General features: G+C 37.2%; 1 protein-coding gene across 7 annotated transcripts in view; it reads right to left on the bottom strand.

Annotated features, from left to right (window-relative positions):
• The window catches only part of LOC106671086 (histone-lysine N-methyltransferase, H3 lysine-79 specific-like), an 85,984-nt gene that overhangs the window by 18,251 nt on the left and 42,131 nt on the right, over positions 1–25,602 (bottom strand). For all 7 annotated transcript variants that reach the window (XM_014401892.2, XM_014401898.2, XM_014401896.2 and 4 more), the window contains exons 5-9: positions 6,052–6,192; positions 5,804–5,989; positions 5,478–5,745; positions 1,840–1,946; positions 930–971 (exon numbers count right to left, since the gene is read on the bottom strand). In XM_014401892.2, coding sequence (XP_014257378.1) covers positions 930–971; positions 1,840–1,946; positions 5,478–5,745; positions 5,804–5,989; positions 6,052–6,192 — 744 coding nt within the window. The remainder of the gene's footprint in view (positions 1–929; positions 972–1,839; positions 1,947–5,477; positions 5,746–5,803; positions 5,990–6,051; positions 6,193–25,602) is intronic.

Raw genomic sequence — 25,602 nt, 5'->3', positions numbered from 1 at the left:
AACTTAACCGTACCGAACCTAACCTTACCAAATTCAACAAAACTTAACACGCCCTTAACTATAACCTAACCTAACCTTACTTAACCTAACCCTAAAGCATAGCCAACCCAAAAACATATCCAGGTTAAAAGGGTGAGTTTATTTCTCCACATATTTTATCTGAGAACAGAATTGAATTACTGGTTCCAACAATAGATAACTGAGGAAAACCTAGCCGTACAACTTTAACTCTCGCACTGGAAAAGACTATGTGCTCTAACTCTAACTAACCTTAACTTAGCCCTACCTAACCTAACCTTAACTTAACCCTACCTGACCAAAGCGAACATAACCTGCCCGTTCCCAACTATAACCTAACCTAACTTTAATTTAACCATACTTTACCTTACCAAATCCTACCAAACTAACCGTAACTATTATCAAGTCCAATAAATAACCATGTTGAAAAAGATTATTTATTTCTTCACATATTTTATCTGACAACAGAATCAACTGCTGGTTTCAACAATAGATGACTGAGAAAAACCTAGTCGTACGGCTTGAGCTTTCGCACTGGAACTGACTATGTACTCTAACTCTAACCTTAACTTAACCCTACCGAACCTAACCTTACTAAACACGACCCCAACTATAACCTAACCTAACCCTAAATTATATCAAGCCCAAAAACATGCCCATGTTAAATATTTCTCCACTTATTTTATCTGATAACAGAATAGAACCGCTGGTTCCGGAAATTCAAAGCAAACACTGCACTTTTTAAATGTATTTATCATATTAAATATATGCGTGGTTGTTATGTTGGAGTTATTGGTAAATCCAAATTGGATAATTATGTGATAGATAAAAAAAAAATTGTCTATAGGCTACTTTTGTAAAATTAACTGAGGACTAATAATTTGGCGTGCATATATATAAATATTTCTTACCTTAGTTTTCGGGTTCTTCAGCCGTTGGAAATACCTTTCCAGCTAAAAAGAAATAACGCCTTAATTAAAAGTTATTTACTATTTTCGCTAGAAAAAACAAAAATTTACATTATATTAGGCAAATAATAAATTGGGTCAATTTTTTTATAAATTTTGTAAAGAGTTAGTTGTATGTACGTTTTTCCTTCAAATTTGGCACAATGTTATAAAAGGCTTTAAGTCAACGTACAAGTGAAATCAATTTGTAATATAAAAAGGAATGAGAATTCGGTTTACTACATATAGACATTATATTACCTTTAAGTTGGCTCCATCCAGAACTTTATAAATTGGCGGTATCTATTATGATTTCAAAATTAAAATTGCACATCATGGAAGAAAACTGTTCTCGCATGTTGTATTAACTTGTGTCCATTTATCAAAAACACTGCATTATGCAATGGAACAGTTAGCACAAAAGAAACAACTTGTCCTTTGTTTAATTTTTTTTTTATAGATGTGCACGGATGCTTTAAAAATAATTAGAGCGAATGTTATCATATCTGATATCACTTATTAACAAAAAAAATACTGTAAATTTTGATAGTAGGGTATTGCTTCTCTCTCTATAAATATATATAAAAATAATTTGATAATTTAATAATATGAATGATAATTCAGCCACGCCAGTACATATGTCAGACTGATATGGAGAGAGAGCCGAGGACAAGCTCATCATGGTCATCGGCCTTGGCTCACTGTTCTTTTGCGGACAAAAAAGATTCAATTATTTAGCAAGTATGGGTTTGTTTATGTTTTTCACAAGTGGTTGTTAACATGTTAATGTTTATTTTAAGTAAATATAAGCGGTATTAAACACGAGAAAAAAAAATCAGCGTTATAAACTTTAATATTGGTCAACTTGGCTCACCTTAGTTCTGTCAATAACATGCAAATAATAGGAGACGGGTTTTCCTGTCCATGATACAGATCCTCTTAAGGGTGTCATCTCGGAAACGTGCATGATTGTGCCGATATCTGCAATGAGTTGAAAAAAAAAAATTATTTCATATTTCTATGTTCTACGGTTTATTTACTTGTTGAAGTTGAGGTGAGGATGGGCCAATTGGGCCCAGATTTCAATGAAATTTTGCATTTCTCACTTTCTACTGCGCGCATTTTCAAGTTAATTACACGTCAGTCGATTTGTTTTTGTACGTACGATAAGAAAATACCATGCAGGATCGCAATAAAACTAATTAAATATATAAAAAGTTATAAAAACGGAAATACGCCAGAAAAAAATTATTTAAAAAAATTCTGATTCGTTTTAAGCACCATTTAAAGTCCTTAAATAAGCATTTTTAAAGTAAACAAAAAAATAAACATATTTTTACTCCATCAGCCCGAGTCAATTTTTGTTCTCCGATAACCGGTGTTCCTCTTAAAAAATTCGTAACTACCCTGGATTTTATGCAAAATCAACTTTATTACAACCGTCTGAAAGCTGAATATGTCCACTTTCAGCCTGTATCAACGAAGTTTTGATATTATGTCATTATCAGTGAGAAAAACAAAGTCGGGGCGTCTCAAAGTTAGATTTTATTTTTTGAAATTTACAAAAACAGTTTTGAAATAGGATTTTATGCCTTTCTTGTGAATGTATTTAGAGTTTGTTGTATATCAATCGATTTTTACACCCTAGAAAAAGAAAATAGTACAAAGAATCGTATTAAATGAGATTAGATATGTAAAAAGGTGCAAAAACCAAAAGACGCACTCAGTAAAGTAGGTCCAAATAAAAAGTTCCAATTTCAACCTTATTACAACCTTTAAATTAATTAATCTTTTTATGTAAGGTTTTGGTTGAAATGAAAAATTAATTAATTGAAAGTCGTAATTGGTCAATCAGACCACTAAATATAATGGACTTATTACTACCGTTGGAAAGCTGAATGTTCCTACTTTCAACGTATGTCGACAATGTATAGATTTTATGCCATCATCATTGAGAAGAACAAGGATAGAACGGACAAAAACATCTCAAATGTTTTATTTTATATCTCAGGTTCTGATTTTTTCATGGAAACCAGGTTTGTCCCATTAGTTTATGGAGTGCTAAAACTAATGTAACGTTTCCCTTGGATCCGTGGGTCGTTTCAAAGTTATGACATTTTGTGGGTTTTCAAAAAAAACGCAAGCAGAATTTCTTTTTTTCAGGGGAAAAATTGAATTTTCGATTTTCCTAAAAATTAGTATTCGGGGTTTTTGGGGGGGTGAGAAAAACGAATATCGATTTTGTTTCTTGCTAAAAAATTATTTTAGCTTACTTTGCTAAGTTGCACTGCATGCGGGACACACTAAAAGCCCCTGCCTCAATTTTTTAGGTCAATTTTTTGCAGATACATTTTAGATAAAGAAGTATTTAGAAATACTTTTTTAACACCAAAATTTTTGAACACTACGTAGAAAATTAGCTCAAAAGGTAATTTAAAAAATTGAGATTTTCCGGTTGTATCTGCCTGGGGCAATTTTTCTTTCCTCCTATATCCCCTGACCGAGAAAAAGGAATATCGGCATTGTTTCTTGGTAAAAGAACCTATTTTGACCTAAACTTGCAATGTCACAAAATGTCGAATTCGCATTTTATGTGGGGAGGGGGATTTCGTACGATTGACGGGTGATGAGGAGGCGGAAGGGCCGATGGAGGTGGCGGTGGCGGAGGCGGCGGGCGAGGGTCTGCGCTCTCTCGGCTCCCGGCCCAACTCTTTACCGTTTCACTTGCGGGAGAAATCAATTTTTTGGCGTGGTTGAATGACCTGGCGTCCTCGCCCGGCCCCCGCCGCTCGGTCCTCTTCCTCCCATCGACGCGTGCGCTCCACGTTTCATCGGCATTCACAAAATCCTGGCCGGGCAGAAAAGAGGAATAAGTGCCGAACAAAGGATCGATCGGGAGACAGGGATACGAGTTCGGAATAATCATAGTAAGGCGGGACTGTTTGACACTGGGCATTTTGAATATCACTGTGCTCTACATGTACTATGATAGTTATTTACCCCTTTCATGTCTCACAACACAATTTATCGATAGGTTTAGGATAGGGGTTTATCGACTAACTAGGCTTAAGTCAGAACTTAGTTCGGATGTCTTTCTGTAAGAAACCGCTAAGTCAGGCCATATCTCTTCTCTTCTTCCGAACCTTTTTGTTTCTTTATTAGGAAGTGTGGTGACTTAGCTAAAGTTTGCACCAGAACTTCAACAATGCTTCAGACTTCCGAGCAGCACTACTATATATAAGCAGAGACTTGACCTTAGGCTAGAGATTCGTTGACAGGTCTTATTACTAGCCAGAGCGACAGGCTTCACAGCTGGAATACATCGCTCACTCTATCTGGCTCATCAATTCACTGCACATAGCCTTCCTGGAAGTACACAGCGCTCAACATCTCCAAAAAACACCGGCTTTTCTCAGGGCCAATATAACCCCCCCCCCCAAATAAAGGCTGTCTGCCCAGTCCGGACTTGTCTGGTGCCGTGTGAAGTTGAGCCTGTTATGTCACTACAACAATGCTTAAGACTCCCGAACAGCACTCCTTTATATAAGCTTAGGCTTATATTTGCTTAGGCTAGAGATGGTCGATAAAGACTTACCACCAAGCCAGAGCGACAGCCTTAACAGCTCGAATACACCTCTCACTCCATCTGGCTCATTAACTCACTGCAAACAGCTTTCCTGGAAGTCAACATCACTCAAGAAAAAATGGGCCACTTCAAAAGTCCCAATTAAAACTGTCTTTAGTTAAGAATTGAAGGAACTGCCTCCAGTTGGTTTTCATCCACCCCGCTCTCTACGCTCTCTTGTAATCTTGTAAATTTCAAAGTACATAAAATCTTATGTCTTCAAGTAAATTGTAACATTGCATTTCCTAGTAAATTGTAATCTTCAAGTCAAAAAAAGGTTATTAGTGTTCTGAACTTATAACGTTTGATGGACTGGTCCAGTCTGGCGGGCATGTGACTACGATTTGTAAGGAAATAAAGATGAGATAACATGATGTTGAAGGGGGTCTGCAAAATGCACTATAATAAACGCCGTGGACTTCCGAGATATAGGCAGACATATAGCAGAGATAGGCTGCTAGCCATGTCGGCTGTGAGCATTGCCGGTGATGTAGACAACGTTGGGAGGCTTGCTTCATTAGGATGGATGAGATCTCGTCGACGAGTCTGCTCTAATCATCTAAGGAGGCTGATGCCCTGCTTACTTGTACTGCTTGGAAGTCTGAAGCATTGTTGAGGTAGTGGCGTTGCCTAGTGAAAACTACTTAGTAATTTGGGAAGACTTGATTTCCGCCTACCCGCAAGGCTTGACGAAGATTATCTAGTGCAAGTCTCTAAAATGGGAGTGAAAAGACCATTGTACAGGATGAAACAGCCATTGATTACTTATACTTTCCGTTAACAACCTGCTAAAAACGAGGATAAATTATTGCCAAGAGGTCTTCTATGTCAAAACTTCGTAAGTTAACAAGCTGACTAGTAAAATAATGTGATGAGAAAACGTTTACCTGAAAGATTCCGGTCCGTGATCCTGAAATTGAGCGGGCAGAAGGACTTGGAGGAGACGATCCTCGCTCCGTCTTTGAGGTCTGCGAACCTCTCTTTGAGCATGTGGTCAACGGTCGGTCCGAAGGCGAAGTTGTTGACGAAGACTATGGACGCCGAGATGATCTTCTCCCTGTGCTCTTCCGTTAAGAAGTCACCTTTGATGAGCTTGTACTCGCCGAATTTCTTACCGTACCAGCCCATCCACTTGCGGAAGTTCTTGTTCATACCCTGGGAATAAAAAATTTTAGATTTTTTTTTTAAATTTAAATATGGCCGGATGATTTACCTCGGCGTACTTGGACGGCACGTCCGCCTTTTCGACCCCGAGACATATTTTGCAAGGTGTGGCCGCCGCCATCTGGAGGACGACCTGGCCGACTCCGGATCCCAAGTCGATGAAAATGTCGTCTTTCGAGATGTTGATCTGATCGATCATCTGACAGACCAAATCGAAAGACGTCTCTCCGTACACCTAAAAACACAAAACCAACAGATTAAAAACGTTTAAAAGTGCGGTTCACGTTGAAAATTTACCTCGGGCGAGAACGGCTCGTACTGGTTCAACTTTTCCGGATCGTAAACGGCTTGATTGTATACTTGCTGGAGGATGTGCCTTAGAAGACCTCGAGACGGATTTTTCTGCGCCATCTTCTGGCTCAAGGAAGTGCCTTTGCTCTTAAACAGAAAAAAAAAAAACATTTTACAATCGTGTCCTTACAAATGAGGTAGTAGTCAAACCAGCAGAAGTATGACGTCGTTGTGCCATTATGCAAAAAGGTTCTTCCTTTGATCCATTAAACATCTGTCGGACAGGTGGATGATCGAAGGTTATCAGATGGTCGTTTCCAACTTATTTATCCAAATTCAAGGTTAATAAGGTAAATTTCTTCAAACGAACGATTCGCCAATGTCACAAGGGGACTGAATAAAAAGACCTAGGCGTATTGATTTTTCTTTCCAAACCCCACACCTCTTTCATTCGACGCCATGGAATAAAACAAGACAAGGTTTTGAACGTCATTCTGTACACAAATTGGCCCTCATTTTCTCATATAACCAATTGTACACATCATACGAAAAATAGAATAGACCACACAGTAGAATTAGCGACGACAACGTTTCAATGCTATCGTATTAAAATAACCTTTTCAAGATTTTTTTTCTAGTTTTCAAGCAGTAAATTGATACTTGATAGACCTGCTTAGGTTCGATATCGAAAAAGAACAACTCGTTGATCAATTAACGCTGCAATGTTTTGCAATGGGGTAGAACAGGGGGGGGTGGCTTACCCCCTTTCCGATCGAGTACCTTGGTCGTTCGATCCGGTTGAAATCTAACGATTTTTCGATTGGAAAACGCACTTTTGAACTGGGTTTCTTTTCAATAAAACGTCTATTTCGTGAGGGATTTCTTATTCCTTTCGGAATTTGCCATATTGATAAGTTTTCCATCTATTAACGACAATTAATAACCCTTGCTAAAAATAAGTCATTTCATAAGTCAATCGTCCTTTTTAAGTAAGATAACATAAAAAAAAATTAAAAAAAAAACCCGGCACATTTTTCTTCATACACATTCACTTTCTAAAGGATCAATTTGAATTAAAAAAAGATTAATTTGAAGTAAAAAAGGGCCAATTTAAAGTTTAAAAACGGTCAATTTAATTTTGAAAAAGGTTTAACTAAATTGAAAAAATGGTCAAGAGGTTAAAAAAGGTTGGGTTGAAGTTAAAAGGGGCCAATTTAAAGTTTAAAAATGGTCAATTCGATGTTACAAAGGGTCGATGAAAAGCGAAAAAAAAAAGGTTGGCTTGAAGTTGAAAAGGGGCCAATTAAACGTTTTAAAAAGGTGAATTTGAAGTGAAAAATGGCCAATTTGAGATTTAAAAATAGGTTAATTTCAACTTAAAATGGGTCAATTTGAAGTAAAACAGTCAATTTAAAGTAACAAAAATACTGTCAATTTGAGGTTTAAAAAGTCGATTTGAAGTCAAAAAGGGCCCATTTGAAGATTAAAAAAAGGATAATTTGATATAAAAAAAGGTTTAATTGAAGTTTTAAGGGGTCAATTTGAAGTCAAAAAGGGCCCATTTGAAGATTAAAAAAAGGATAATTTGATATAAAAAAAGGTTTAATTGAAGTTTTAAGGGGTCAATTTGAAGCTAAAAGAAGTCAATTTACAGTTAAAAAAGGTCAATTTGATGTTAAAAAATGTTGATTAGAAGTTAAAACGGGTCAATGTGAAGTTAAAAAATGTTGATTACAAGTTAAAACGTGTCAATTGGAAGTTAAAAAATGTTGATTAGAAGTTAAAACGGGTCAATTTGAAGTTAAAAAATGTTGATTACAAGTTAAAACGGGTCAGTTTGAAGTTAAAAAATGTTGATTACAAGTTAAAACGTGACAATTTGAAGTTAAAAAATGTTGATTACAAGTTAAAACGGGTCAGTTTGAAGTTAAAAAATGTTGATTAGAAGTTAAAACGGGTCAATTTGAAGTTAAAAAAAGTTTGATTTAAAGATAAAAAAGACCAGGTTGATGTTTAAAGACGTTCAATTTGAAGTTTTAAAAAGGTTTTGCGTTTCGGCATTTCGCCATATTCATTGGGTTTCCATCTATTAGCGTCAATTAATTCTTGCTAAAAAATACTTTGAAGCTTTCATTCAAGTCAATTTTTCAAGTTCGAACTTTAAAGGCAAAATGCTCCACAGGAATTTTTTTTTCAATATCTCTCATCAATTTAAATCGCTATTTAGATTAGGAGTTGGATTTTGAAGAGGGTTTTGAGAATTTTGTACATGATGGAAACGAGGTGAAGGTAGGGCTTTTACAAGGCCGACAGATGCTGTTGACCCCACAATTAACTCGATCCTCCTTCCCAACAACATCCTTTCTCTTCTTAGTTCTTCATAGTCATATCTCTTTGGTAGGGGGAGATCAAAAGGTATCTAGAGCTCACCACTCGCAATTATTGCCAGGTGCAACAGACAATTGAGCAAAGGGGTTGATACGAGTGGTTGTACAGTAGTTTTTATCTACAAACATAAATAATTAGGCATAAGCCTGCGTGAAGCGAACCGGCTTTGGATCGCCAGATCGAACTGTAAAATTTTGAAGGAGAAAAAAAAATTCCGACCAAACCCGAATTTGTTATCTAATCGGACCGACTGCTCGTAGCGAAAGGAGCGAATATCTGCCCTTGACATCCATTTAAACCTCGTTAATGAAACTTTGACCCATCCCCAACCAAAATAAACAGCCGTTAAATGCGTGCCGAAATAACCGGGCGAGGGACTCGACAAAAATGTCCGACGATTTATAATTAAAATAGTGGAAAAAGTTCATTTACAGGAGCGATCGATTCGCCTGGAGCTAAAGGACGTAAAAATACGTTGAAAAACAAACGAAAGGGTTGAATGAAAAATTCCCCAATTGAGGGAGGGCAGGAACAAATCCTGCTGGATTAGGAAAACCCTTTTCCCCGTCAAATTTATTTCCCCGCTTATTCATTTCAAATCAACATTTTCATTACAACATCGAAAACCTAGGAAATAGTATAGAACATAAGCACGACTAGACAAAAGCCAAACCTGCTTGAAAAAAATAATAAACTAAAATAATTGAGCTCTTAGAAGACCGAAGAAGACAATTAATTACGATTAAATTAAAAATTATACAAAACTAAATATAAAAAGAAATGATTCTTCTTGTTAATCGCACACTTAATATTCCAATTATTTTATACCTTGTAAAAAGCTCAAATATACAGGAATTTATATTATACATGATTATACTACCAGGTAGGTTTTTTAATGCTCTACAAAAAGGGTTGATTTGGATTTAGCAAAGTTTAGCTTGAAATTTAAAAGGGTTAATGTTACATTAAGAAAAGTTCATTTGGTGCACAAAAAGGGTAATTTCAAATTAAACGAATAATTTTAATATTTAATTTTATACAATTTTCCATTTTAATTGTAATTAACACTCCTATGATAATTAATATAATGCCAATGATTCTATATTTTAAAAACCATCTCAAATTAAAATCAGGATTTATTTTTGCATAATTCTGAATTAAAAGTGTAACGAATTACACTCATACAATGTAAAAACCTTGTATATTTGAGTCTTTTTTCGTTTGTTTTACGGATTCTAACATCCCAATTATTTTATATTTAAAAAACGAACGAAAAAAAAAACTTAAATACACATGAATTTTATTTTGTATGATATTTCATCACATTTTAATTGAAGTTAAAAAGGACATAACAGGATCAATTTAAAGGTTAAAAAATATTAATTTGAGGTTAAAAAAAGGATCAATTTAAGGTAAAAAAAGGTGATTTGAAGTTAGAAGGGTCAATTTGAAGTAAAAACCAAAGGTCAAAAAGGTTCAATGAAACGTTTAAAAAGGTGAATTTGAAGTTAAAAAGGGTAAATTTAAAGGGGAAAAANTTGCTATAAAAAGGTTCAACTAAAAATATAAAAAAGGGGTCAGTTTAAAATTTAAAAAACTGTTGAAGTTAAAAGGTGTAAATTAAAGTAAATTAAAAGGGTTGAAGTTAAAAAATGTTCGTTTGCTATAAAAAGGTTCAACTAAAAATATAAAAAAGGGGTCAGTTTAAAATTTAAAAAACTGTTGAAGTTAAAAGGTGTAAATTAAAGTAAATTAAAAGGGTTGAAGTTAAAAAATGTTCGTTTGCTATAAAAAGGTTCAACTAAAAATATAAAAAAGCTGATTTGAAGTTAATTAAAGAATTACAAGAAGAATCCTTTAGTTTTTTATTATTTTGTATAGTTCTTAATTTTAATTGTAATTACATTTCGTGTAGATTTTAAGAGCCCAATTATTTTATAATAAAAAACTCATATTAAACGAAAAAATTGAATATTTATTTTTATATTTCATTTGATATAATTTTAAATGTTAATTGTAATTAATTTTGATATCGTTTTTAAGAGCCAAGTTATTTTACATTAAAAAAAAAAAAATTAAATAACACATACATGAATTTTACTTTACATGCACTTCAAACCATCTAAGCTTTTGGTCTAATGCTTTTAAGAAAAAGTTAATTTGAAGTTAATTATTGAGAAAAACAATTAATTTGACGCAAGAAAGGTAGTACCCGGTCGGCATCATAAACAAAAACTACCAACCTTTCCAATAATTTTAAAAAACCTATTGCACTGTTTTTTGGACATTCAACTTAGAGTTCTTCTAGTTTAAGCTAGAAGTTTCCGATCAATTTTGTCTTCCTGCCCTAGACGTTTAGAATACCGAAAATGTTCACAAAACAGCAATTCAAAGTGTTAGATAGAGAAAGAAGTTAATCGATTGAATGAAATAAATACGACGAGATGGGTCTGGCAGACCAAAACCAGCACCATTTCTGTGTGCCCATGGATCCATGCTTCAAATTGAAAGAAAATAGATTTTTATTCCCTCGACAACTCCAGTCCGAGATAATTTACAAACCGAGTTTACAGACATTTGTTTAAGTGTTACGGCCGGATGCTCGTACCGCCGAGGGCTTGGAAAACGTGAACGTCTCGGGTTCCCTCCGCTCTCATCACCGAAAGGCCTGGGCCCATAATTTAACGTGAGGCGCCGTCATGCAGTCAGGTTGAATTGAATCTTTTTAACAGGGGATGTGACTGAGATCCGAATGGGGTCGGGGACTCCCCCCGTCAAAGGGTTGGGCACAATGAACTTATTCAGTCTCGGACGAATCCGCGCCGATTCCCACACTCGGCCCGACCACCCCTCTTCGTCCTAAGGAAAAGTTTTGTCTTCAAAGACTCCTGGCACAAAAAGATTAAAAGAGGGTTTGGAATATTTCAGACCCGAGGCGGACATCTGAACGCTTTATGCATAATCTTGCAGCCCTCGATAAATGAGATTTGACCTCAGATTTCTAGACTAGAACTATACGATAAGTATAATTAGCCCAATTATAAAAGCGTAATGTGTCAAAAAATCTTCAAGTCGCTCCTAAGAGATCTATCTATCTACCTATCATTCACCCTCCAATTCTGAGTACGCCAAAAATTTGTAGTTGTGCCGGGAGGGGGGGAGACGTGGGCCGTGAACCGGTGCCCTTGACCTCGGACGGCGTTTATTTTGGCCGAGAGGGTAGCCTCTCTTTCCCGGACCCCCAGAAAAGTCTTCCGTTAGGTCAGAATCACGTCTCAATTGGATCGGATCAAAGCTGCTCAATCAGTGAAATGAATCGGTTCTTGTTGAGAGCGTTTGGAAGCGGAGCTCGACTCGAGGTGAGAGCGTTTGGAAGCGGGGCTCGACTCGAGGTGAGAGCGTTTGGAAGCGGGGCTCGGCTCGAGCTGAGAGCGTTTGGAAGCGGGGCTCGGCTCGAGCTGAGAGCGTTTGGAAGCGGGGCTCGGCTCGAGCTGAGAGTGTTTGGAAGCGGGGCTCGACTCGAGGTGAGAGCGTTTGGAAGAGGGGCTCGGCTCGAGCTGAGAGCGTTTGGAAGCGTGGCTCGACTCGAGGTGAGAGCGTTTGGAAGAGGGGCTCGGCTCGAGCTGAGAGCGTTTGGAAGCGGGGAGCGTTTGGATCTGGGGCAAACGGTTTGATGTCACTTGTCAAGTTATTGAGCGCAGGTTACGACAAAATTCAAAATTGAGCAATCGCTGAAGGGTTGGTATTGAGGTGGTGCGTTGTTATAAGAGCTACCACTCTTCTTTTTTTCAGAGTCGTACATCGCTCGCTCAATTAAGTGAGTTAACTTTTTGATCAGATCGCGAGCGGAGTTTCAGAGGATCAGCTCTCTTGTCCAAACAGACGTCTGGAGTGTTTCCTCCATACGGGGAAAAAACAAAGTCCCACTTTTTCAACTGCAACAGGCCTAGGTATTCGCAATCTTTTGCGAGTTATAGTTCGTTAATTTAGTTCAATCCTAGATCCTTCTTTTCAGACGTAGAAGAGTCAACAATTTTTGAAGATATTGGCTGCAGTTTCTTCGTCATCTTTGCGCTAGCCAAGATTAAAGGCTGAAGGTGTTATGGTGATCAAATTCTAAGGGTTCGTAGTCGTTCTTAGTCTTCAAAGTCTTCTGTTAAATTGTCTCTTAAGTCCTGTGTTTGACCTAAATATAGAAATGTTTGGGGTGAACAATATTTGGTTGAGCTGGAGATATGGAAAGAACGAGTGGTCAAGAGAGGATTATCAGGAATCATCGATTAAGTGACGAAGACGCCAAGATATTTCAGGGACAAGTTTTGGCTTATTGTATTTTTCCTAGTTCCTTGGTTCAGTACAATTGACTAGGTCCTTCTCATAAGAAGTCATTGAATGTCATTGCTCTTTTCCCCGAGTACCCTAGGTTATGTCTCCATCGAGCACTTACTTCGTATTCGATGTCTTCGTCCTCATGGCGTTATCATAGAATGTGTAAATTCAAGATGCTGATGACTGGTATATAGCTCACTCTCTTGAATTTTATCTTGTCTAGCTGTAGCAATGCATTTGCCAGTATTATGTTCTTTAATCATAGTGTGGAAGAAAAACTTAGCGATACGTCCTGAAGCTGCTCTCATAGCGGTTGTAGCTGAAATGAGGACCAAGCATTTCATTTCGATGCAAGACCTGGTTCACCTTGGAATAATAGATAGGTATGAAATGGAGACAATGGAATGGCACTTACTCTGGACTTAAATCCGATTGAGCACTTAAAGGTTAAGTTTTCAAAGGTTACGACCTACACACCGTGACGCTTATTGATCTATTGTTCCATAATTTTCTAGAGCTCCTTATTAAGCTTAGGGCTTTTTATTATTTTACTATATATTTTAAATTTTATTATTATGTATATTTTATTATATAACAAATTTTTAACCCTTTCTTGCTCCAAGTTGCCTCACGGGAATACCTAATTTAGAAAATTTGCTCAATCTTACCAGGTCTTACCATTAGTTTAGGGCGGGTGCAGTGTTTTTCCTTCAATGTTTTAACCCGAGTATTGGCAACACTGATTTTCTTGGCGCCAATATAAAATCTCAATCTTGCAATCTTCTGGCAACACTGAAATTTTTTGGCGTCAATATAAACTCTACATCTTCCACTATTCTACCAACAGTGAGTTTTTTTGGCGCCATTCTAAAAATGTCAAACTTGGCTTTTCACCCCACCACTGCATCTTGTATCGAATTGTTAAAATGGCCAAACACTATTTTTTTATTGATTGATGTTTAATCGTTTCTTGCACAACGTTGCTTCAGAGCAATGCCAACATAGCAATTTTGTTTAAGGTTTGCAGGAAATCTCGTGTGCAGTGTTTCTGCCAGTGTATTTGCATCATTGATTTATTTGGTGCCAGTCCAAAAGTCTATCACCAAACTCAAGGGATTTCCCGCTAAACTTTTAACAAAATTGTTAAAGATTGTCATGCTCTACGACAACACTGGTCATGAAGGGTTAAGGACATGTAAATCCACCATGATTTCCCTCTTCCAGGCAATATCTATGTTTGCATCTGCTAATCCTACTATTATTCTAGTCCTATTACTTTCTGAATCTGCCAATTTCTAAAAATCAGCTGCACAAACTTCGAACCGAAGTTGGAAAAAAAATTAGACGAGGCGAACTCGCTTTCGTTTTCTTCTCCGTTCGCTTTGAAAATCAAATCCGTGACCGTTATGAGAGAGTGGCGAGGAGAGACGGCCCGGGGTTTAAAACGTCTCGTCGGGTTCGTCGACCTTAAGAAGGGGTTTTTACCTTTTTACTTCAAGCTTTAAAACCCATCCCAACAGGGCGGAGGGGTTCGTATTCTAAATTTAAAACAAGAATAAGCCGGCTCCGACGACGACCCAGTTCGCGCACGCCTCCCCGTTCTAAACATAACCAGCCACGTATGTGCATTTTTGGCTTTTGTGGACAGTGGAACAATCCATCGCCAACTGGAAGCGTATCGCAGTCAAGTCCTTCCCAAGGGGTATCTATTTTATTACAAAAAGAATCAGGTTTTAACTGAATCGTATATTTAAAAAAGGCGTTGAACCTCTAGAATCAATTTTCACCTTGATCAACTTTGGACATGGCTTGAACAAGACCAATGAGTTCTTTGAGATTAGGCCGATCTAAGCCAGCGTCCCACAAGGGATCATTCTTGGTTTCATCCTATTTATATTGCTGATAAGCCGATACTTACAACCATCCATAATCAGAAGCTCATCGAAGTATGATGCAAAATTTGGAAAATGATACTGGACGAAAGAAATACATCCAAATTACATGTTACACAAACAACCCAGTCCACGTTTATAAACAGGCGCTATGGACATCTTCATGGTTAAGTAATTAATTACAAAAGACAAAAGGCTGACGTTAAGTCCATAAAACGGTACTCAACAGACGTCATGGACAACTACGAAGGCTTCTATGACTGTCAAGAACATCTCCTTCAACCATTCTAATCCTACTGCTCAAGCTCTCTACTACCGATCATCCCTCTGACGTGGTGTCTCTAACATTGAACAGATGTTTTGGACAGCTACGAAGTTTTTGGGCCGAAATCAGAAAAACTATCAAACTAATTCCAATCAGTAGTTATTTAGGCTAGTTTTCGTTCAGGTCGTTAAAACCGTACGAATTTCCGCTATAACTTCAGACCGGGTTCAGCACTTTTTTTCACAAACCGGACGACGAGAGGAAACAATCGAATTTTCCTTTCAGCAATCCGTTCCCGAATGCCGGTTTCCGGCTTCGGGTAACCTTCAATGGCCCGTTTCGACACATTGCTTTAACAATGTTTTTGCAATGTAAATTGTGCATTGTTACTGAAATGGGGAACGTATAAATCCCTCGTAATCCGATCTTTCCGTATATTTGCGTGTCAGTTTCTAAACAATGCATATGCAGAAAAAAATTATCATGTTTGTTCTTTACAGTTAAAGGATATAAGGGTTATTTTCCCCCTTAACAAACAAGAGAACAGCAGGGACACCTTCAAAAGATGTGCAATTTGACAAGAGCAGCGGTTATATCAACCCACGGGGTGTTTAAAAAAAAAAAAAACATTGTATGTGTTTAGCAACACTGAGTTTTGTGGCGTCTAACTAAAATCCCATCGTGGAATCTTCTGGCAACACTGAGTTTTTTGGCGCCATTCTAAAAATCAAATGTTAAAACGAACTGGCAGCACTGAGTATTTTTTGGTGTCAATCTAAAATCTATATCTTGGAATGTGTTTTCCTAACATGACTCTTCATCCCACTTCTTCATCCTATATCGACTGCTACATTAGCCAAACATAAAATTTTGCATATCCACTTTATTAATTAACCCATTCTTGCCCAATGTTCGTTAAGACCAATGCCAACTTTAGCACGTCGTTTAAGGTTAGGAGAAAATCCCGCGTTTCCGCCTTTGTATTGGCAACACTGATTTATTTGGCGCGAATCTAAAATCTCTATCACTCAAACAGCGGGGATTTTCCGCTAACGTTTTAACAAAATTGCTGAAGTTCATTAGGCCATAAAGGATTAAGCTTGCCAATGTCGCGATGCTTCGTAATTTAATCTCTGATAAATCGAACAAGTTATAACGGGACCTGCTCTAGCAATACGTAAATGGCTCGGTTCGGTTGTGTCCTTTTTCGGCATTATTTTCTATTTTGAAAGTTCGCCGTGGGCGCTCAATCGGGAGAGAATCGCCCCGCCAAAAGCTGCGTCTTGGAAATTATCGAAATGGCGGAACAGACAAAGAAAAATCTCCGATGGCAGCCGGTCCACAGCCTGACACGAAAGTTCAATTACCCATTTCCAATCCATTACACATAAACAAACCAAAATCTGTACGCGTGTTGTGTATGGTCGGTTTCGGTGATTCCCAAAAAGATTACGTCGTAACCTATCTAAAGTAAATTTTATTCAAATACCACTCTCTCGTTTCGAATGTATTCTGTTCCGATATGGTGCAATCCTCTAGATGTAAAGAAGAACCAAACAAATTTGCAGAAGGTGCGTCGAAGAATCGAGACATAAGCTGTTTACTTAAGCGGGTCCACAGTAGAGGTCATAATATTAATCCCGGTGAAGGAAATGGCCCACACAAGCATCGCAGGAGACGAGTTTGCAAACTTATTAACAAGCTGACTTTTGTTTTCAGCAAATACCCGCTGATGGTCAAGTAGGACAATACATGGAGAGCTTGCAAGGGTGGCCGCGACCACTAAGTATTCCTCAACTGTTAAAGACATGCTGGACATGACAATTTCTGCTGAAGTACACGAATTTTTGGCACGATTAACGGCTACCTGCATCGCTTCAAGATAATCAATCAGCCTGTATATAGAACGGAAGGCAGTTAAAATATAAATGGAAAATTTATTTCAGCAGTTTGATTGAGGAAGACGGCCGATTTAAAAATTAAATCCAGTTGTTCTAATTATATTTGACAGAAGGGAAAATAAATCCTTGCCCCCGTTTACAAAATGAGTCACGCGGACTCAGTGATGCAAGAAAACAATGGAAATAAGAAACACGAAAAAAAATTTAATCCTTTGAATTATTGTCATCCACACAAAGAGCCGGACGACTGTACACGGAGTTTGAACTGGGCTGTTAATTACTCGGCTGCGGCATATGTGCCACCCCTATGTGGCATAATCGTCGTAAAAATAAATTGAATAATCGAATGTCCGTTTTACTCAAAAGAACGACGAATGTGTTTTTTCCTTTTGAAGTTCTAATATTACGGTGTACGGAGAGAAAGAGAGAGGGAGAGGGAGAGAGGTGAAGGGAATAAAAAGAGAGAGTGAATGTGAGAATGCGAGTGAGAGAGTGTGAGTGAATGAGAAAGAAGTAAAGGAAGTGAGTGAGAAAAAGTAAGAAAGAGATGATGGGGAAAAAAAAGATAGAGTGAATGTGCGAGAGAGAGAGGAGGGATTTCCTCTGATCAATCGCCGCCCCCACACCCTCTCTTGGACAATGGGTCAAACTTACAAAATCAATCCCGACCGAATACCGTCAATTTAAATCTAAACTCGCTTTTTCGGGCAAGCACAAATAAAAAGTTTTAATATTTTTGACTGGTTGATGTAGCTAAACAGGCAAGTTTATTTTCCATTTTGTCACTGCAGGAAGCTTACAAACTTTATTCCTGGTTTTTCCTAGTTTAAATTATGTGTCTTTTCCAAACACAAACGCAAAAGGACAAACATAGCGGATTCTATTTTGAGAGTCGACGACCCATTTTTTCCCCACTTGCCGTTGGGCTTGACCGTACAACAAATGGCTAGATATAGAACACACACCTATGCTATATTGTTCTAACGTTTTTCGTATTGTCCTTATTTTAAATAAGCTCGTCGGTGGAAAAGTGTAACTGTAGTGTAGCAACAGAAACCGGAAATAATTATTTCATACGCTGTACATAGATGTTTATTTTAGGTCAAATTTTTCTATATATGTGTAGAGATTAGTGACCGTTAATCGATAGTTATTCAGATATTGTGAGATGCGGTCGGGTGTGATGTAGGTTTCAGAAAAACATTTTCTTTATCGTGCCAACGTTTCGATCTTTTATTGAGATCATCTTCAGGGCCTGGGATTATNTGATCTCAATAAAAGATCGAAACGTTGGCACGATAAAGAAAATGTTTTTCTGAAACCTACATCACACCCGACCGCATCTCACGATATCTGAATAACTTTTTCTATATAGTCTATATTTTTTGTTTCGTGGCATTTAGATACATGTTTCCTATGGCAAACCTGCTGGCCAGTCTATTTCTGTCTATACCCTTGAAATCCTTGCATGGGACATTTTTCATTTTAATCCCATGCCGACTAGAGTTTGAATATTTCCATTAATTATTATTATTATTATTATTTTTACTTAATCTACACATTTCTCGACCTCCGGAGAGATCACCTTCCAAGGCATCTAAAAAAAATCAATAAGACGAGCATGTCACGATAAAAAATAGAAATGAATAATATATGAAAGAAAGACGAAAAACGCATGATACCAATAAAATAACGATAAAAAGCTTTTAGAAATTGTTACCACCGAGGAAACGAAAAATTTACTCTGTCATCTGTGTTGATAGAGGCTTTTCGACGGTTCTGTTGGTAATGACGATGATGATGAATATGGAGACTAGGAAGTTTTGGTTGTTCCCCAAGCACTGCAGCCTTAGTTCAGTACATTCGAATCGATCCTTTTCCTGAGAGTCTACCAGGTCATTGACTGCCCTGGCTACAAATCGGTTATTTCTCCTAACCATAAATATATCACTAATCATAAATTTAACCTAGACTATCCCGTCCATAACCATAATCCTAAACTAACCTAACCAGTCACTAAACGTAACTCACAAAATGTAACCTGTCCCTAATCATAACCCTAACCTCTCCTAACTCGTCCCTAACCATAACCCTAAGCTATCTTAACAATTCGTTAATCATAATCCAACCTAATCTAACCCGACCCTAATCATAACCCTAAAATCTCCTAACTCGTCCCTAACCACAACCCTGAGCTATCTTAACAATTCGTTAATCATAATCCAACCTAATCTAACCCGACCCTAATCATAATCCTAAACTAACCTAACCAGTCACTAAACGTAACTCACAAAATGTAACCTGTCCCTAATCATAACCCTAACCTCTCCTAACTAGACCCTAACCATAACCCTAAGCTATCCTAATCAATCCTTAATCATAATCCAACCTAATCTAACCCGACCCTAATCATAACCCTAAACTCTCCTAACTCGTCCCTAACCATAACCCTAAGCTATCTTAACAATTCCTTAATCATAATCCAACCTAATCTAACCCGACCCTAATCATAACCGAAAACTGTCCTAACCAGTCACTAAACATAACCCAACCCAACCTAACCATGACCTCAACCTGGCCTAACCCGTCTCTTACCACTGACTGTTATTTCTGGGTTTTTTCCGGGTCTTTTTGGTGTCCTTGATTATGTTTCCATTTCGGGGTTGTTTCACATTCGAAGATGGGTGGTAGTTTCTTCCTCCTTATTACATAACCTGTAAATAATCAATATACCCATGTTATGTAGATGTTTTTCAGATGCCAGTGATCGGTGTATAGTCCTAGCATTCCTCTGAGTTTGTAAGTTGCCTTTTCGTTACCCAAAACTCCTGTGAGGGCTGAAAACCTAGACATCATCAGGTTAGGACACTGAGAAGTGGAAGGTCCCATAGCGCCCGCCGTCACGAAAAGAGCCCCCAGACACTTGCATCACTCCCTTGGGCACCTTATCATAAGAATGTCCCATGGATGCCAGCCCTCACCCGGATACTGGGATCATCTGAAACCCCAGCCTATCCAGACAGAAGCAGATCGACAACGATCATTTTTTAAGGCCCGGACGAGTAAAGAAAGTCCATTGACGTCCTTGAACGTCCACAAACGGGAAACGGACAAGTCCGTTATCTCGATCATCATGGATTATTTCCAATTGTCTTGGTCGGATTTCCTCCCCCCCATAGAGAACACTGGAGAGTTTCTCTCCCTGACGCTATATTCACCAATATAATTTTTTTCAAAAATAAAACACTAATAACTAGGGGAAAATGCCCTGCCAAATTTTAACATGTTACCGGGTGGGAACAGTATGTATAGAAAATAAGTACCATTGAAGTCCGGTAAGATTTTGATAGTCTGTTGTATAATACAATTGCATCTTCTCTTGACTTTTTGTCCGATACTCGAGGTCTGTGTTTCCAGATCTTCGGAGCCCCGAGAGCAGATGAAGGAATGCGATTGCGGTCAAGGTTTCTCGACGAAGGGTCGATAAGAGGAGCTGGCTTCCACGCCGGCCAATCACGCTGCTATCGATCCGTTTCAGTTCCGGCGGAGCTGCTGACAGCAAAACAGTTTTTTTTCCTCTCGATTCATTCATCACACGTTCCCTAACACCACTCTGCCCCTGCCATCCTATGATGATTTCACCAAAAATGCCCTCAAATACATACATAGACAATTACCACCAGAGTCAATGAAAGCGAGGTCGAGATGGAACACATCTCAGTGTTCAGCAATCCAGCGTTTCTACACTGAATTGAAGTGAAAAATTAACCATCCAAATGAATGAATTTATGTTAATTGATTTAAGACGTTAATCCATCTAAGTATTACGCTCGACACTAAATTAAATTTTTAACCCTTTTTTCCCTTGCTTATCAATGAATCGGAACATCGGAATAACCATTTTTGACATCCAATTTACCCCTTTTAGCTACAAATTAACTGATTTTAATTTAAAAGTAACCATTCGAAGTAACCATTTTTTAATATCGATTTAAACTTTTTAATTTAAAAGTACCCTTTTTTTAAATTAAAATTAACGCTTTTTAATTTCAATCTAACCCTATCAATTTCAAAGAAATCATTTTTGACTATCAATTACCGTTTTTAATTTCAAATTATCTTTTTTCCATTTCAAATTGACCCATTATAACTGGAAATTAACCATAAAAACTTCAAATGGATCCTTTTTAATTTTGAAGTAACCATTTTTTAACTTCGATTTGAACGATTTTAATTTTATAGTACCCTTTTTAAATTTAAAATTAATGCTTTTTAATTTCAAGTTAATCATTTCAATTTCAAAGAAACCATTTTTAACTAAAAATTAATCTTTTCAAATTACACTCTTTAACTAGAAATTAACTCTTTTTAATTTCAAATTAATTTTTTTTACAATTCAAATTTATCCCTTATAATATCAAATTAAACATTTTATCTTCGAATGGATCCTTTTTAATTTCAAAGTAACCTTTTTTTAACATCAATTAAAACTTTTTAATTTCAAATTAACCTTTTTTTAACATCAATTAAAACTTTTTAATTTCAAATTAACCTTTTTTAATTTTAAATAAACCTTTTATTTTCAAATTAACTTTTAAATTTAAAAGTACCCTATTTTAATTAAAAATTAACACTTTAATTTTAACTTACCTTTTGTAACTACAAATTAACGTTTTCAAATTAACCTTTTTTAATTTCAAATTAACCTTCTTTAACAACAAATAAACTCATTTCAATTTCAAATTAATATCTTTTCCAATTCAAATTGACCTAATTAACTTAAAATAGATCCTTTTTAATTTCAAAGAAGCCATTTTTAACTTCAAATTAAGCTTTTTAATATCAAATTAACTGCTTTTAATTCCAAATTAATCCTTTTTTTTATGCATTTTAAAAACGTAGATAGTATGAAATAATCATTTAAAGTACAATTCCTGTATATTTGAGTGTTTTTAGTTGGTTTTTTAATATAAAATAATCGGACTCTTAAAACCCGTACGAAAGTTTATGAAAATTAAATTAAAAAGAATATAAATTAATCAAAATAATCTTTTTTTTAATTTGACAAATTGGAAAAATTGTTTTTAACATCTCAATTATTTTACACTTTAAAAAATATAAAAACAAAACAAGAACCATTTGTTTTCAATTTTAATTGAAATTGATTGCCATATATATGACTTTCTAAGAGCCCAATTATTTTATACATATTTTTTCTTTCAAATCAAGAATTTAAACTTGTTCACATTTTAAATTCTTATACCACCTCCCAGGATCCACATGGAGTTTCTTTCCATACCTATCCAATATCAACAAACTTCAAGTGGTTCAAAATAAATTATAGTAATAATTCCACCAATTAAAAAACTTTTTTAAAACAAATAAAATTAATTCAATCAAGGATTAAACTTAGGCTATTGTATTCGATCAAAACAGGATAATTATACAGTAAAAACAGACTTTTCCCTCACATATATTACAAGTTTGTTTATCGATTACAAAACTGAAATGAAAGATCAAGTTGTGTGTTTTGTCTGAATAAAAACAAATGAGATTGCCAGGGAGAACAGATATTCTCTTCTATAGTATGAGATAAACACTTTCCCGAATTCCGCAACATGAAACATCGTCTCATAAACGTAAACAATTGATTTTTATCAATGCTTAGAAGAATCTACTTCTTCGAAAAGTCGACGATTGACTTAGATTTTCTTTGTGCAACGGAGGGAATTCCTGAATAACGGATAACGACGAGGGTTATTCCACAGATTGTAGTACAAATGACAGAAGAAACGGTGAGCCCTGATTCATTCTTTAAGTGGAAATAATTCTCAATTAAGGCGTCACGATATAGTGAATCACAAACGGCATTCTGTGAGATTTAATTTGTCCATGACTGACGATTCTCCCTGAAAAAAATCCTTCTGAGTCAACCCGACGAGTCTACTATCCTGGACCTTGACTCTGAGGTTGTGCAACCGGTTCAGTATGAAACGTTTAAAATGGGAGAAGAATGTTTTCCCGATGCAAAACCGTTTCTTTTTTTGACCAGAAGGACGAGGATGTTCAAACTCTTGCATGATTGTCAAGTTACGAATCCAGAAGGGCGAGGTTTATGACACCCGTCTAGGTCAAGATCCTTGATACTAAGCGAAACGCTGCTGCAGACCCCCAGGACCGAATGTACCAGGTTTTACAACCCGACCCAACGACTCGACGATATTCGAGCATCAAAGTTTCAATTTCCAAGAGTCCTTTTTCAAAACAAATTATGACAGTCCGTAACCTTGAGATATAATAAGACAGTTTGACCTATAGTTTAGGTTTCCATTTAAGTAGAGGTATCTTCTGGAAGTCCTTTCTTTTAGCTACAACTTGATCCTAACATCATACTTAACCGACAGATACTTTCAAGCCATCATGCTCTCTCTCTCTCTCTCTCTCTCTCTCTCTCTCTCTCTCTCTCTCTACTTATATATCAACCCCTAACCAGCTGGTTATCCCACAGATGCAGGGGTACCCCAAGGAAGTACCTTAAGAGCAATCATACACCGCACTATGCGGATGATAACGCAATCCTTTGCTCTCACCCAGAGACCTGCTCTCAGATCTCGACCAGAAACCCCGTGCCACATCCCTTGGGCACTCTCCCACAAACTGATGTAGTCCTTGGGCTACACTTTCTCACATGGAACAAGCGACTCGAAAGATTTTGGTTCTTACAGTCAAAAGTCCTCAGATGGAGTCTGAGATCCTTACTAAGCGCTGATAATTCATTCAGCATGATTCACCCTCTTGTTTGTCAACCCCCCCCCTTTCATGACGTCATATTGATATAAAATCACTGAAAGTTCACATGTCGTTTTCAAATAGGTTTAACCAGCTTAGGGACGAACATCTTCGCCGGGGCAATTTATTAATAGACGAATGGATTATTTTGAAAGTAGTCGACTCCTACGGTTGAACGTCGTAGCCTTGCATGGGTTCACTGATTCACTCAAGCCGGCCGGAACGCAACAGGCCCGGTGAAGGGTTACGGCTGGAGCTGGAATTTGGAGCAAGGTGCGTGACACCGAGGGGTGGTCAGAGCAAATTTAAATGAGAAAAGACCCCCCCTCCTCTCAGACAGGTCTATTCAATTCAACACGGTCGGCTTTTATTTTCCATTCAGGTGCACATTAGCTTCAGAAAAGCAACAGGGCTTATCGCAAGATTCATCAAAGCTCATGTCATAATTAGAATCATAACAATGAAACTGCGGACGCTATGCGTACAGTCACCTTCATGCACTATTTCCCTTTGGTCTATCTGAAAAAACTAGTGACATACATTGGATACCATTGACATGTTTTAAATGTGTAAAGGTATGTTTGATGTCCTTCGTGTTGATTATCACTGTACTACCATGTTTTATATATCTCGTTTGGCACAAGGATTGTCGTTAATCCATAACCTCGGAGACAAGAATATCCTTCCTTATTAGAGACCAGTTGTATAACTCGAGGCCAATCGGCATACTTCCGTTTGCTACTTACAAAAACAAATTTAACATAAACATTTTCTTTTTTCGACACACTTCACGGTACAACTTCGTATAGTCGAAGGATCACAAGAATTGACGGGACTGTGAGATTCGTCCGACGAAAAACAAGACAGATCCTTTTCAGTCTATCCCACGGCTATCAATCATCGGGAATTCGTGAGATTTGGAAAAACATCCTAAAATTCGAACAGATCCTCGTTACTGCATGACTATTTAAAGGGTCGGTACGAACAGGGTATTGGGCCAAGTTACCTGTCCCAAACAATCGGGTGTCATATCTGTACAACAAGGAGCTACGAAATTAATGTAGGAGCTATACCTGGACAGACTCACGTAGAATCCCACACTTGGACAACTACGAAGACTGTTACCATCAATGAACTAGCTCTACATAAAACATTACTGATACTTCATGGTTCTTCCGAGCCATCCAATATCCAGCATCTAATCCTTCCAGTCGAAAATCCTCAGACGGATTGTACAAGATCCTTATTACGCCACAAACCTCACTATCCACAAATACCTAAACTGTCAACGAAAATAATCCCGCTTCCTAAATCCCCTATCTTTGAATTACGACAGGTTATGAAAGTTTGAGTTAAGGTTAGGGACAGGTTAGATTTCGAAGGGTTAGAATCAACAAACCTCGGAATCCATCCTAACCCTACTGCCCAAGCGACTAGACCTCCACCCCTATTTCTTTAAGTTCCACTTAAACAGATTCCTCCGGGCCCAGTGCTGGTCATATTGTCAATGTTGTCACCGGGAGAAAAAACATATAGGCTCATAATTTTAATATATATTCAGGCTACAAATAGATTATTTATATATCAAATGATTGTTTTCTATTCTTTCAAATTCACCTTATAACTTATTTCCTATATAGGGTTAGGGTTAAAAAAGGTTATGTAAGGTTAGGTAGAGTTATGTTAAGGACAGGTTAGATTATGTAGGGTTAGATTCCCAGAGATTTGTAAGGAACGATTAGCATACCTTTCATTCCTTTTGTTAACGAACCTCTGGATCCATCTTAACCCTACTACTGCCCGAGCGAAGAGAACCCTCCAATGATACAGGTTCCCTACAATCCTCTCAGGTTTCTCTTAACCAGCGTCCTCCTGGTACAGTGCTGGCCATATTGTCAATTTTATGACCCGGAGAAAAAATTCATATACGCACAGATTTCTAATATGTATTTCCATATGTACAGGATACAAATAGATTATATTAATAAAATGA

The sequence above is a fragment of the Cimex lectularius genome, unplaced genomic scaffold, assembly GCF_000648675.2.
Source record: "Cimex lectularius strain Harlan isolate CLEC.00 unplaced genomic scaffold, Clec_2.1 scaffold201, whole genome shotgun sequence".
Lineage (NCBI taxonomy): Eukaryota > Metazoa > Arthropoda > Insecta > Hemiptera > Cimicidae > Cimex > Cimex lectularius.
Note: the sequence above shows the minus strand (reverse complement) of the source record. Positions and strands in the feature narration are given on the sequence as shown.